Raw genomic sequence first — 15,523 nt, forward strand, 5'->3', positions numbered from 1 at the left:
GCTGCTCCTTGGAGGCAAGGATTCTGGGGCTTTGTCTGACATACTTTGGACATGTTGTAAGGAGAGACAGGTCTTTGGAGAGGGACATCATGCTGAGTAGAGTAGAGGGACAGCGCAAGAGGGGAAGACCCTCTCTGAGGTGGATTGATTCAGTGACTGGGATAATCGGGATGGATGTGTCAGAGGCAGTGAGATTGGCGCAGGATAGAGCAGGGTTCAGGGCTGTTGTACATAGGATCGCTATGAGTCGCAAACGACTCAATGGTACATAACAACAACAATATAGATTTTTCTACAGCGCCACTGTTGGGCATAATAGAATGTGTCTATTATGGGATGCTAAACAGAAGGTCAGCAGTTCACACCCACCAAGCTGCCCCAGAGGAGAGAAATTCAACAGCGTCCTTTCATTAAGTTTTACGGCCTTGGACCTTTATGGTCTGGGTGGATATGGCAGCAGTGGGTACAGCAGCATTATAGGGCCAATGGAATGATGTTTTCAAAACATTGAAGGAAGATAGTTATCCATATCTGTCTAAATTACTATTCAAGGGGAAAGGAAGAGTGAAAAAATTGAGGCAAAACAGAAATCTACAGATACTTGCTGGTGACACTATAATGAAAAATGCCACTGAATATTTGGCAAAGAAAAGATTAGTTGTAAGAAATAGTGGTGAATAATAGCAGCAAAAAAGGTAAATATGTGAATTTAATTAAGTGCATTTAGTATAAAATATTAGTAATGATTAATTTGGTTTTTGCAATTACTTGCTATGCATCAGAGAGCTGGACAATGACTAGGAATGATGCCTTTGATCTGTGGTTCTGTAGAAGAGTATTGGATATACCATGAACTGCTAGGAGAACAAACAAGTTCGTCCTGGAGGGGGTGAGGCCAGGCTGCTCCTTGGAGGCAAGGATTCTGAAGCTTCATATGACATACTTTGGACATGTTGCAGGGTGGGATCAGTCCTTGGAGACATCATGATTGGGAGGGTGAAGGGACAGCACAGGAGAGGAAGAGCCTCGATGAGATGGATTGATTCGGTCACTGGGGTAATGGGGATAGGTGTGTTGGAGACAATAAGATTGGCACGGAATAGAGCAGGGTTTAGAGCTGTTGTACATAGGGTCACTATGAGTCACAGGCAACTCGACAGAACATAACAATTTGGGATCTAGACCAACCAGGAACTAACAGATTCAAGGAGTCTAATGCCAGAAATTCAAGCTGAATTTAGAAGAGGCTTTGGCACCAGAGATACCATTCCTGGTGTTACATTAATCCTTTATCAGCAGAAAATGCCAGAACAGTGTCTGTTTGTGCTTTATTGACTATGGAAAGGCATTTGACTGGTTGGATCACAACAAATTCTGGCTAACATTGAAAAGAATATCTATCCCAGAACACTTAATTGTCCTCATGCAAAACCTATACCAGACCAAGAAGCTGCTGTCTGAACAGAGCAAGAAAACTTTACGTGGTTTAAAATCAAGAAAGGTGTGCATCTGGGCTGTATCCTTTCTCTATACCTATTCAGTCTGTATACTGAACAGATTATTTAGGAAGCTGAACTATGTGAAGAAGAATGTGGCATCAGGATTGGAGGAAAACTCATCAACAACCTGCATTATATAGATGAAACATCTTTGCTTGCTGAAAATAAGAGAAACTTAAAGCACTTGTGGCAAAAGTTCAAAAACTACGGCCTTCAATATGGACTACATCTCAACATCAGAAAAGCAAAGCTTCACCAATGGGTCAGTAGGCAACATCATGATAAATAGAGAAAGGATTGACATTTTCAGTGGTTTCACTTTTGGCACCAGCAGTCATAGAGGCTGGGCTCTATGAGGAGGAATTTTACATCGGGATTGGAGGAAGACTCATCAACAACCTGCATTATGCAAGTGAGACAACCTTGCTTGCCTAAAGTGAGGAGGATCTGAGGCATTTGCTGCAGAAGGTCAAGGACTGCAGCTTTCAAAATGGACTGAAGCTCAGCATCAAGAAAACAAAAGATTCTCTACTGGGCCGATTGGCAGCATCATGATAGTGAGGAGGTTGAGATTGTTAACAGCTTCAGTTTGCTTGACTCCACAATCAACACTCTTGGTACCAGTAGACAGGATATCAAAAGATTAATTGCCTTTAGAAAATACGCTGTCAGGAACCCTTCCATAGTGCTGAAAAGCAACAGTGTCAGTCTGGAGACTATGGTGCACCTGATCCAGCCCATAGTCTTTGCAACTACTGGACAGTGACTGAGGAAGATAGAAGGAGAATTCATGCCTTTGAGTTGTGGTGCTGGAGAAGAGTATTGAAGAACAAACAGGTTCATCTTGGAAAGGGTGAAACCAGACTGTTCTCGGAGGCAAGGATTTTTAAACTCTGTCTAACATACTTTGGGCATGTTGCAAAGAGGGACCAGTCCTTGGAGAGGGACGCCATGCTTGGAGGGTGGAGGGACAGCACAAGAGAGGAAGACACTGGAAGAAATGGATTGATTCAGTGACTGGGCTAATGGGGGTGGGTTTGTTGGAGACGATGAGGTTGGCACGGGATAGAGCAGGGTTCAGAGCTATTGTACATAGGGTCATTATGAGTTGCCAGTGACTTGACAGCACTTAATAACAACAGTAATCTACATATCCATGAATCTGAAAAAATGACAGATAAAGTTTCATGCCAATATGTTGTAATCACATTGTTCAAAGCTAAGAAAAAATTCTTGAAAGCCATTAAGAGAGAAGTAACTAATCATGTACAGGAGATTTTCAAAAAGTTTACCCAGTAGCTCTATAGGAAAATAGACCTGGCAACTGGCCACCATAAAGATTACAATGTGGGGAACACCATGTGATGATTCTGCTCTGCGTACTCTGTCACCATGAGTCACAATCCATTTGGTATACCTAAAAATGGCAGCTGAATTATCAGAAAACATGAACTACAGAGCTCTGGTAGCTTAGTGGTAAAAGGTTGCACTGCCAACCCAAAGGTACTAGGTTCAAATTCACTAGGTGCTTCACAGGAAATGGATAGGCAGGATCCTGCTATGTGATTTACTACCTCTGAAAAACCTCAGGAGGGTTAGCTATGAGCTGGTTTTGACTTGACAGTTATAACAAGATAGGATACAGACCAATTATCTATCACTTAACTGGGAGATGAGAAAATAAACTGATGTTAACCTATTAAGTGATATATTAACTAGTCACCATCCAAACAATGGTAACAATACCATTCTTACAGAAGGGTATTCTAACAAGCAGTTTAAATGCACATGCTAACAATTATAGGTGGATAGATTTATGAGACAGTGCAGCATTTGTTGGTTTTTTTTGTTGTTTGTTTTTTTTTAGCATTTGTTTTTTAAAAGCGTGGCCTATTAAAAGAATCTATATGGTCAGTGTGTACCTTAAATAATTAACCCAGCTGGTGTTAGGAGCTCCCGTGATAAAGTCTATAGGGAGTTGTACAACTACCTGAAAGGTGCTGCTTCACTAGGGGTTCAGATCCACTAGGTGTTCTACAGGAGAAAGGTGAACAGTCTCCTCCTTTGCATTTTACAGCCTCTAGAACTCCACCAGAGGATAAGTTGGTTCCACCTCCACAGCAGTGAGTTGAGCTGGTGTTTGTTATACTTTTAAGTGTTTTTAACATTTTAAAAATAGGTAGCTGTGCTCTCCACTGATGAGATTGTTAAGTGGTACCTGTGGAGAGAAAGGACTGCCTTGTACAGCAAGTTGGTCAGTCATTTCCTCAGTTACACAAAGCTATTAACAGTGCAGAGGAAATAATTCTGATTGGAAAGTTTAAATAATTACACATGCATATAGGTTCCATGCTCTTGGAATGTAGACAACGTGACAGTTGAGGCATATCACTGCCCACTTTGTGTCCTAAACCTGTGAATCCACAGTGCCTTTGATATTTTACCCCATATAATTGCTAAGCAGAAAATTGAGAGCGTCAAGGCATTATTTCAGGTTTATACTATTTTGCTTTCTAGCTCTGAGTGATAACATTGTCTTGCCTTGGGATTTGGATGTCGTGTGATGATTACTTCTAGAGGCATATTAAACTCATTAGCTTCAATTCTACTCCTTTTCAAGGGAAACATTCAAAAGTGTTAGCAGAAAGATGTGTCTGTATGTTAATAAAGTACTTGAGTTACAGAAGGTGAAAGCCCACTCCTTCCTTTCTCAGAAGACTGTGAAAAGTTTACATAGCATCCTTGTTTCTTTCAGAACACACAATACTTTATATGCACCAGAAATGCTAGCCAAAATGGCAGAACCTTTCACTAAGGCCCTGGATATGTTTGAAGCGGAAAAATCAGCTATATTAGGTAAGAAATTTAACTTTTCTTTCCCTAAGTTCCCTTTCTCTCTCATTGCATTCTCTTTTCACCAGTTTCCTTCTGATCTGCCTATTTGTTCAGATGTATCCACAGAGGGATTTTTAGGGACTCTTAAAAAATGGGTTCTTTTACTTCATTATTTCAGCATCCCAGAGAAGGTCCTCTGAGGTAGATCGATGTTTAGTCACTTACATTAACCCTGTTTTCAGCTTAGCTGGGAGTGGTGAGCATTGCAGCCATTAGAGTATAAATAAACCCTGACTTTTTCCTTTGGTGGACATTAGTTTACATTCTTGCCTTTCATAATTATTTTTTCTTCTTTTTTTGTCATGGTTAGGAATATGCACCAGGGAGCCCTAATAGCTTTGTTGTTGTTGTTGTTGTTGTTGTTGTTGTTGTTGTTGATTGCCTTCAAGTCAAGCACAACTCATAGCGACCCTATGAACAAAAGGCCTGAAGCCTTTCTATAACTGTCAACATTTATCAAAGTTCATAGAGTTCCCAGAGGTATGTACTGCCAGTGCAAAGGTATGTGCTTCAAATCCACCAGCTTGCTTTGAAAGATAGGCAGTCTCTCCAATGTGATTTACTGCCTTTAAAAACCCTCTGGAGAGGGAGCTCTGGTGGCCTAATGGCAAGAAGCTGCACTGCAATTCCAGAGGTACGTGGTTCAAATGCAGCAGATGCTCTGCTGGAGAAGGAAGGGCAATCTCCTCCTGTACCAGTCAGATCCCATTTGATGGTACAAACACAAAAATAATTTTAAAAATTTTAAAAAAAAAACCTAAACCAACCTGCTAGAGGTCGGTTCCAACTTGATGGCATGCAAACCACAAGAAGATCTACAGCCATTTCATCCGTTTCTACATTGAAAACTTAGGGACACTGATTATATTCAAGTTGCTTTTGCAACCATTTTTATTGTCCTTTACTGAATTGTTCTCTTTTTCTTGTTTGAGCTTTCAAGTTGAAGTATCACAGTAGTCAGTGCAGACTCCAGAAGGCAGTCTGAAAATCCATACGATTTTGGCCGTTAATTTTAATTGTTAAAAAATTGAAAGGTGCCCATCAACAAATGAATGGATAGAAAAACTATGGTATATTTAAACAACGGAATATTGCACAACATAAAACACTGCAGCACTGAAAGACAAGGAACTCATAAAATATTCTACAAAATGGGTGACCCTGGAAGACATTATGCTGAGTGAAATATCTCCGTCACAAAAGGACAGATACTGCATAATGCCATTGTTATAAAACAGGACTGACATGAGGGTGAGGTAAACTAAGAAAAGAGGGGATAAATAATGAACACTGTGTTGAAACAGATGCAGGAAAGAACTGTGTAAAAGGAATATATGATTAGGTATTATTTTCATGACAACAGTCCAGAATAAGAGCTGCATAATAAAGGGGACAGGAGAGGAGGGGGAGGGAGGAAATTGTGCAACAATGAAACAATCTTTTTAAAGAGAAAAGGGAACTGGAGAAGCCATGGAGGAAAATATGTAACAATGAATAAATAGAAATCCAAGTTTTCTGTAAACTTTCTTTAAAATATCAATAAAAAAGTAAAACATTTAAACTCGTAAAACATTACATAACATGAAAGACTCTGGAAGATATTAATGCTAAGTGAAATAGTTCAGTTACAAAAAGCAAAAGGATAAATACCGCTTAACAGCTCTGTTACAAGATAGGACAGACATGGGAGGGTTCAGGAGTATATGGGAAAAGAATAGATACATAATGAACATTAGATCCTATGAAGGGAAGAACTGTCCAAAAGGAATATATGATTAGGCATTATCTGAAACAAGCATTGTGGGAATGAGGAGAAAAATGTGTATCAGTGGAAAAAAGTATTAGATAAAACATTTTTTATGTTTAAAAATATCCATGTAAAAATTTAAAAAAAAAAAGTAGAAACAGTTTAAATTACCTTTGCTGTTAAATTTGCATATAAGCCATAGTTGGCTCTTTTTGACATTGTCTTTGAGGTGCTATTAAATTAATTTCACTTTATATAGATCCCACATGACAGGGAATGGACCCTAGAAAATCTTTTGAAAGAGTAGATTCCAAGTCCTGCTTCCCAATTATTTCTAAAAGGTGACCTCCAATGGCAGCATGAAGAACGAGTAGAACCTGAGGAGTGGGGGGTTGCTGCCAAGTGGAGAAGCTGGCTCTCTGGGCACACCGAATGGTGGGACCAAGATCTTGAAGCACAAAGGAACAGCATGTTTTGTCCCAGGAATGTTGATGTTGCTCATGTGACTGGGACAGAGAAGCGGGGAGGTGTTATGGGTGGAATCAGAGCTAGAGACAGCCAGGATTGGCTTCATCTTGTGTGCATCTCTTAGCCTTCAGACTGGCTCACCACAACAACCCCACAATATCTCTGTGTTCCTAGCTCTGCCTCTGCTTGGTTAAGCTATGGTCAAGCATTCCAGTGAGCATCCCTCAGCTGTGAAAGTTAGCAAAGAGTGTTTGACTTTCCAGAGCTCTTGTCTGTCTTGGCCTGGATTGTTCTGAGCCATTTCCCCTGGTTCCACCACCTTAGCATCCATGTTGCAAATACCAGCAAAACTATAAATAACTGTTTTGTCATTAATATAAAATGTAGATGTCATTTCTGTGTACTATCTTAACCCCTACTTTATCAGTCCTAATTCTGTTCAAATGAAATAGAAATCTTCTAGTACAGAAATAAGGGTCTAACCAGAATACTAGAATAAGGAAGCTTGAAATAAAATCACCAGAAGGCAGAAATAACAGATCTTTTAAGGCAACTGTTTTTGTATTGTTCTAAGAAGGTTTCATTTTGACCTTTTTTTTAGATCTTGAACTTTTGCATAAGATTTTGTCTGAAAATAGGGTTCCACAACTTAAACTTGGTGGTGCAGGGTGGAATCATCCAGTGTTTTATTACCCCAGTGTTTCATTAAAGAGCATTCTGATCTGTCACTGTGTGTTTTGGTCCAAGTGCCATTTTGTGAAACCCCAGTAATAAAGTACCCAAAACTGACTTATCATCCTGTTATTTTTAAGTATCTTTCTCCTCACCTGTAAGAAATCTCTTAGAGCCTGCAGCTGGAAGACTTGACCAGCTACTTTTTGCCTGGTAGCACTTCCCCCAAACCACATTTGCCTGCTAGATTTTTTTGGCAGACAAGCAGCATGTTCCTAATCCTTCTTTTCTCTGTAGGATTACCTCAGCCTCTTTTGGAACTCAATGACTCTGTTGTCTACAACACTGTCTTGGAAAGAATGCAGCGTTTCTTCTGTACCCTCTATGAAAACTGGTAAGGAACAAATGCTGCCTGTCCATATTCTAGGTAAATATGTGTAAGAATGGCTATGAACTAGATTTTTAATCTAGACCTCTGGTGCATAGAAAAGATGAGGCAAGAAATTAAATACCAAATCAAAATAAGAGGTTTTACAAGAAATATCAAAATAGACTACTTTCCTGCATTTTCCCTTTTTGTCATGTAAGCCTCACAGCCCTAGCCATTGATGTTTCATGAAATACTAACATGTCTAATCACCAGTGCATGGAATGACAAGAAGAATGCTGAGGTTTCTTATTACTTCTGTAGAATGTCATGAGAAACAGCCACCTATGGTTTTGTGTTTAAGGTCTGATGGCACACACCACACCTGAGACATGGACCTCAGTAACCCAGTGCTCTCATCAGCCAAGCTAATGAGAGATTCTCTGTTGTTAATAAAAATCATACAGTAATAGGAGCTGCTGTTGACCTTAGGTACAGAAAGCTATCTTTTTCAAAGGTGCTATAACATCTTCCAAGGAGTTTTTCAAAAGAAAGTACATTTTATCTTTCATGTATGATAAGTCCGTAAGTATACTGATTAAGAAAAACTTCTCATAAGCATTTAGTAACCTATTAAATAGAGTCCATCTCCTAAGAAGTCCTTTTTTCTGGAGCTGAGAAATTCACTGGACAGTTAAAACAGATACTGAGTTTATCATTTCCAATGATCTTCCCTTACAGTTTCCATATCCTAGGGAAGGCAGGTCCTTCCATGCAGCAAGACTTCTACACGGTAGAGGATCTTGCTACCCAGCTCCTCAGCTCAGCTTTTGTCAACTTGAACAATATTCCTGATTACCGGCTCCGACCCATGCTTCATATCCTTTTAAAAGTCCGAAGAGTAAGGGGAAAGATGGTTTTCAATAAGGGATCAACATAGTATCCCTAAAGAAAGGACAGATGCAGAGAGGTATAGAAAGATTAATGGAAATTAGAATTATAAGGAGGAAATGGGAAAGTACAATTATATTATGGGTATTAACATAAATGTTACAGAACGAAATGTGTATATGTGAATGATTTTTTTTTTAAAGTAACGATAGATTTATTAGAAAGTTAGTCACAAAGAGAGGATAGACCCTCCTTGGAAAGGAAATGTGGAAGAGACTGTATGAATGATTGAATGAAAAAATTCATTTGCTATATAATCCTCCACTTAAATTACAAGAGAAACTTGAAAGGCTGTGCCGGGAGCAGGAGCAGTTTACAGAAAGTAAAGGGCAGTAGAGCTGAGTAGAAAAGATAGGATCATTGTTTGAGTGCATATTAAACTCATTAGGAGGCCAGGAGTCTGAGTAGGAGAACCATGAAGGCAATCCATGGGTCTTAAAAGCTCTATCTGTTGCTATTTGTAGGCTTTTCCATATTTACCATCTTCCTTCTTGGGAACATGAGAAAAATTAAGCTTTCACCTCTTTCTTAGGTGCTTTGTTGTCGATTGCCGTTGAGTTTAGCACGATTCATAGCAACCCTATGAACAAAAGACCTGAAGTCTTTCTGGAACTATCATCATTTCTCAAAGTTCAGTTTCCAGAGACATATTGTTTAGGAAGTGGATGCCACTCCTGCTTCCAAACATGTCTTCATCTGGGAGCTCCACCAAACACTGTCCACCATGGGTAACCATTATGGCATTCAGCACCCCAGTGGCACAGAATTCCGCATCAGAGTCACTCTAAGTTACTTCAGTTCAGCACCCCAGTGGCACAGAGTTCAGCATCAGAGTCACTCTTAAGTTACTTCAGTACAGCAAATTGCCCCCTCCCTACTTTTGAGCTACCCAGTCCTTTTTGAGCAGCCTAGAATGGGCAGTTAAATAAAATATATTTAATAATCAGTGTAGTTTAGGATTTTAGGAAAAGAGCTTGATGTTTTCACCTATTAATGCATTATATTCTTGTATGAATTAACAATGTGAATGAGGGAATGTGTGAAATCCAATGTATATGAATGAAACGCAGTGTGTATGGTGGAGGCGGGGGAAATGCAAAAATTCCCAATTATATTTGTAATTTTTAAAAAAATACATATTCTTAAAAAAAAAAAATACATATTCTTGGCATCTTGCAAGTCCTTTGGCCAAAAGTGCAGCCTGTTGCCTGTTTCCAGTCTCTGAGGGGAGAGTTGCTTTCAGAAGGAGGAACTGTGTGCTCATATGCTGACACTTCCTTAACCTGCCGCTGCATGGGTCTTTGTGAAGCCTCTGGTGCTCTTCTGTCCTCCAGAGCATTATGAAGCCCTGGTGTCTCCCATCCTCGGACCTCTTTTCACCTACCTCCACATGGTAAGAGACTGGTCAGAGGATAACCAAAAGGGACAAGTGGCTACTCCTGAGGCTTTGGGTCAAAGAGCTCCTGAAAGGATTATCCCCAATTCCAGCCTATTAGTGGTGCTGCAGTGCATTGAGTAGCCCCCAAAGAGCTAAACTAGTTCAGTTACCCATGAAACACCTTCAGACCCACATTGTGCTCCTAGTGTTCTGCTAACAGTAGTGACAGTGAGTGACCTGGAAAGTGCTTCTCCTGAGTATGTTTCCTTGATACTGGAATGAGGAAAGCGGAGGACCATCTGGATGGAGAACAGTGGTATCCAGAGAGACCCAAGAGGTCTAACATTATTCCTCTCCAAGCAAAGAAGTTGTCATATACTGCCTTCAGTCTGGGTGTGGGAGAGGCTACAGGCACCATAATCTGGCTTTATGACAGAGGTCTGTCATTGGTAACAGGAATAGTTCTTAGTTAATTTAATCATGAAACAGGCCTAAGAAATCTGTTCCACAACTCTCCTCAATTACTTCTCTTCCCCAGAGGCTTTCTCAGAAATGGCAAGTCATCAACCAGAGGAGCTTGCTATGGTAAGAAATACCCATTCTCTTTAATTGATGAGTTAGGGTGGGGATGGAGGGGTTCTGCTGTCAAGAGCCTAAACAGCAGTGTGTGCTAGTCATTTTGAGCCTGGGTGGTAGTCCTGACAGGCTGTGACAGTAGGCAGCACCTGAGATTAAACCTGCAGAGAGGGTTCAGGTGACTTAGGGAGGATACTGAAACATCTTTACTCACTTAGAACTTTGATTCTGTGCCCTCTATCCAGTTGGACATCGTCACAAGGCAATGATGTCGCTCAGTAGGTCATTACTATCCATCGCCCTTGCTTGCCTAGAAAGCAGACCAGAAGGAAGTGGGTGCAGAGGGTCTGGCTAGTGTCGCCACTTTCCTCACCCATCCCTTTCCACATTCTATGGCACTTGGCTCCCTGATTTCCTACAGTGGAGAAGATGAGGCTGCAGATGAAAACCCAGAGTCTCAAGAGATGCTAGAGGAGCAGTTGGTGAGGATGTTAACCCGAGAGGTCATGGATCTAATCAGTAAGTGATGTTTGGGAAACAGTTTTTCCTACAAAAAGAGCGCTGCTCAGCCAGCCAGCCAGTGAAACATGGCAGATTCACGTGTACAGCAATACTGATAGATTCATAAGAAACAGTCAACTAGAGATAGAAACTAGATAGTCCTCAGATCCATTTCGGGACATCTTACATAACTGTGAATGAAAATGAATTTGTTTATTCCAAGGCCAGAGGAAGAGGAAGTGACCTAAAATAGGAGTAATTAGGAGTAATGTTAGGAATAATCTTCCTGTCACAATAGGGAAATTTTTTTCATTCTTAGACATAGTTATAATTCACTTTGTTGTCGTTTCTGTGGAAATGTTGAGGCATCCTCTCCTGCTCACTTAGTCTCTGGGGATTCTCTAACTTTCCTACATTAAGTGAGTTAGAAGAAACAGAACAGTCTGATCAAGGACGTCAGAATTGCTCTATTACTGAAGCAGATTTTGAGGCCAGATTATATCCCTCCTTCCCTCCTAGCCTGTGCCAGACAATCTGGGATCAGTAGCCTGCCGTAGTTGTCTAGTACTAGTGTGTAACCAACCCTTCCTGCACACAGTAACCCTGCTTTTCTGCTTTAGCGGTTTGCTGTGTTTCCAAGAAAGGTGCTGAGCACAGTACTGCGCCCCCTGCAGATGGAGATGGTGAGTGAGCCTGCTGCCTGGCCCTAGCAGGTCAGCTTTTGCACTTCCATTTACTGTTCATTGTGAAACCAGGCTAGTTTGTGTGAAAATTCTTTTGCTGGTAGCCTGGGGAAGATGAGCTGCCGCGTGTGCAGCTTTCATCTTGTAATTAACTGTTTTCTCCACATAGAATTTTCTCCTGTTCCTGTGCTTCGTTCAAATCTCTACTCAAATGTCACCTCTTGAATTTTCCAGAAGCAACTTTTCAAAAATAGCAACCCTAGCCACTCCTGTTTCTCTCTGCTTTATTTTTCTTTTTTTTTTTTTCTTTTTATTATTTTTGTGTGAGTGTACCATCAAATCGGATCTGACTGGTACAGGAAGAGATTGTCCCTCCTTCCCCGGCAGAGCATCTGGTGGATTCGAACCGTGTGCCTCTGGGATTGTAGTTGCAGGTCCTTGCCACTAGGCCACCAGAGCTCCCCTTCTGCTTTATTTTTCTTGATAGCATTTCATGTTGTTATTAGGTACTATCTTGCTGATTGCAACTCAGTCACCTTGTATACAACAGAGCAAAGCCCTGTCTGACCTTGTGCCATCTTCAAAGTCACTACTGTGTTTAAGCACATTATTGCAACCACTAGGTCAGTCCATCTTCTTGAAGATCTTCTGATTTTTCACTGGCTCTTCAGTTTATCAAACATCATGCCCTTCACCAGAGTCTGGACCCTCCTGATAATCCCTCTCAAGTACGGGTGATAAAGTCTCACCATCTTTACCTCTAAGGAGCATCTGACTGGACTTTTGAGTACAGAGCCTTATTACCACCTGACATTACACTGTTTTTATGTATTATTTATTCTCTATTCCTAGATTAGAAAGTAAATTCCCATGTGGGAGGGGAGAGAATTTTAATTCCTGTTAATATCCCCAGTGCTGAAGTCTTTTGTTGCGGGAATAAAATCCTTTGCATTTACAGTTTTTTATTCCCAGTAGATCTCATTTCTCGTGGTGGTTTCACAAATATGACTAGATGCATTTCTCTATTTCCCTTGGGCAGGAATAATTTCTACACCCTTTAATGGATGATCCCAGTGCTATTCTGGCACCAGTCAACCCAAGATCCTCAACTGTCCTTTGTTCTTTAGGCTTCTGTCAGAACAGGATAGTCTTATCTTGAGAGGTTAGAGCTTACTGTTTGCTCTCTGCTCATAGATGAAGAGATGATGGCCACTGAAGTAACCCCCTCAGCCATGGCAGAGCTCACGGACCTGGGAAAATGCCTGATGAAGCATGAGGTGAGTAGAGGGGTAAGGGCCACCTTTTTGTTTTGCCCAGGCATAGACTCAGCATACACCTTTCTCATTCTGTGACTCCACCAGAAGTGTTCTCTGGTAACATGCCTTTATAACTTGAGCTCCTATTTCTTAAAAATCCCCAGAAAATAGAGAGGGGGCTGAGGATTATAAGACCTTTGGAATATCTCCCATATCGGTCTGTGCAGAGACTCTTGGAAAAAACCAAGTGCAAAACAATTCCCTATGCCTTAGTGGTTAGCTTTACCCTGACCTTTATCTCCTTACGTCTCTCTTTTGTCCTTTTGTACTCTCGTGTCTTTTTCTTTTTGAATGTCGGGTATACAGAATAAAGTAAACTCACTTCTCTTTGGTCACTTCTTTTAGAGAAAATTATGCTGCTTTTTTCCATTATAATCTTTCATCCTTTCCTGTTCAGGATGTTTGTACAGCACTGTTAATTACAGCCTTCAACTCCCTGGCCTGGAAGGATACACTCTCCTGCCAGAGGACGACCACACAGCTCTGCTGGCCTCTCCTCAAACAAGTACAGTTACTCACTTTTCTTCCTCATCCCTTATGAAAGCTTTGGTCATGAAAATCGACTGAATCAAAGTATTGGGGTGCACTCGGTTCCTGGGGTGTTCAGAGTCTGTCTTTGGATCTCAGTACAGCTGTCTCCCCAGGTGCTGTCAGGGACATTGCTCGCAGATGCTGTTACGTGGCTTTTCACCAGTGTGCTAAAGGGCTTACAGACACATGGGCAACACGACGGGTGCATGGCTTCCCTCGTCCACCTGGCATTCCAGATCTATGAGGCGCTGGTGAGTGGAGGAGAGACTGCGGGAGGAAGCATGGAGGCCGGCTGGCCATAGCTTCTTTGTCCCACTGGCCGTCTTCCAATTAGTTGGGCTTTACCCTGAATTTCAGCATTTGCTGAGTTTCTAGTGCTGTCCAAGGTGGATGTGTCAGGGAGTGGAGAGGATGGCAGGGCACACATTTACATTACTGAATAAGTTTCTCCTTCTTTATCAGCGCCCCAGGTATTTGGAGATAAGAGCTGTGATGGAGCAGATCCCTGAAATACAGAAGGACTCTCTGGACCAGTTTGATTGCAAGCTTTTGAATCCTTCCTTGCAGAAAGTGGCTGACAAGCGCCGAAAGGACCAATTCAAACGCCTCATTGCTGGCTGCATTGGGGTAGGTGGTTCCCAGTACACCTTCTTCTGGGCTCTCAGTTGTATCTCATGTGTGGGGTGGACCAAGGAACTCGAATGCATAGTGTACTACATGTTAGTACACTTCGTTAAGCAGGTGCTCCACGAGAGAAAGTGAGGTAGCCTTCAGTCAGACTAACTCCACCACAGTGGGCTGAGTGTTGGATGGGACAGACTAGAAACCAGCTAGTCACTCATGACAGTAGGATGATCTTTAAAAGAACTGACTACTCAGGGCCCAGCTTTAGGGGATTTTTACCTCCCTTGTTTTCCACAGAAGCCCTTGGGAGAGCAGTTCCGAAAAGAAGTTCACATAAAGAACCTCCCATCACTTTTCAAAAAAACAAAGCCAATGTTGGAGACAGATGTGCTGGAAAATGATGAGGGTGTCCTTGCCACCATCTTTGAACCGTGAATCAAACTTTTGGGCATCCTTCCTTGGCCTTTCTTGTCATCTCTTTTTCCCCTTCTTAGCCACTCTCTAGGCCCATCTCACTGTCACCTTGCTTTCCCCATTGTCAGCCTGGAGAGGGGTCCAGGTCTGAAACTGGAAAGAGTGGACCCTCCTGTTCAGGGCCAGACGTAATTCTATTGAAATATCAAGAAAGGGAGTTAGGGCTTCCACCATGCTGTCTAGATCTCCTAGGTGTCTCTCAGATCCTGCTTGGAGTTTTGCCTTTTCCAAGAGAAAAGCTAGAGCAGAGCAGCCCTTCTCAAGCCCTCACACCTATCCAGGATGGTAAGTAGGGGTGCTGTACCCAACACTGCGACTGGTGGCAAGGGTTCAATCTAATCATTTTGTGCCAGAGTTCCTCCTGGACCGCTGTAAGCACACTGACCTCATGTGAACGGTGGAGTCTGTCAAGGTCAGATGCCAAATGCCAAGCTCAGTTTGGCCTGTTGCTGTTTTGAGCAAGTATCTGGTCATCTGATGAGCTCCACGGTACGGGCTACTGCCTCAGTTGGCACCTACCAAGTGTAGCTTCTGAGGATCAGGATTGGGTCTGGGTTCAGTGCTCTAGCTTTCCCCTTGGTGTGGTTTTTCCAGCATCTGAAGCCACTCAGGCACAAGAGCCAACGTACCCTACTTAGTGTCTCATGACACCACTGGCATCCCAGGATGATCCAAACCAACAAAGCTACATCTGAGACTAGTAGCTAGCTAGTTAAGCCACTAGTCCCTCCTAGGCAAGTCCAGGTGCCTTCAAAATCTCATGGTCTTTCAAGTCCCTGGTCACTTCTCCCATGGGGCATTTCCCTGTGAAAAAACAAACACCACAACATAAAATACGCCT

General features: G+C 41.8%; 1 protein-coding gene across 1 annotated transcript in view; it reads left to right on the forward strand.

Moving 5' to 3' along the window:
* The window catches only part of XPO5 (exportin 5), an 85,936-nt gene extending 71,293 nt beyond the window's left edge, over positions 1–14,643 (forward strand). The window contains exons 19-30 of the mRNA XM_006882138.1: positions 4,255–4,355; positions 7,579–7,675; positions 8,390–8,540; positions 9,909–9,992; positions 10,516–10,562; positions 10,975–11,072; positions 11,675–11,737; positions 12,932–13,014; positions 13,451–13,558; positions 13,698–13,835; positions 14,047–14,211; positions 14,506–14,643. Of these exons, the coding sequence (XP_006882200.1) occupies positions 4,255–4,355; positions 7,579–7,675; positions 8,390–8,540; positions 9,909–9,992; positions 10,516–10,562; positions 10,975–11,072; positions 11,675–11,737; positions 12,932–13,014; positions 13,451–13,558; positions 13,698–13,835; positions 14,047–14,211; positions 14,506–14,643 (1,273 nt within the window). The remainder of the gene's footprint in view (positions 1–4,254; positions 4,356–7,578; positions 7,676–8,389; positions 8,541–9,908; positions 9,993–10,515; positions 10,563–10,974; positions 11,073–11,674; positions 11,738–12,931; positions 13,015–13,450; positions 13,559–13,697; positions 13,836–14,046; positions 14,212–14,505) is intronic.
* Positions 14,644–15,523: the final 880 nt, after the last annotated feature.

The sequence above is a fragment of the Elephantulus edwardii genome, unplaced genomic scaffold (genome assembly GCF_000299155.1).
Source record: "Elephantulus edwardii isolate Elephantulus edwardi_28Jun2011 unplaced genomic scaffold, EleEdw1.0 scaffold00017, whole genome shotgun sequence".
Taxonomy (NCBI): domain Eukaryota; kingdom Metazoa; phylum Chordata; class Mammalia; order Macroscelidea; family Macroscelididae; genus Elephantulus; species Elephantulus edwardii.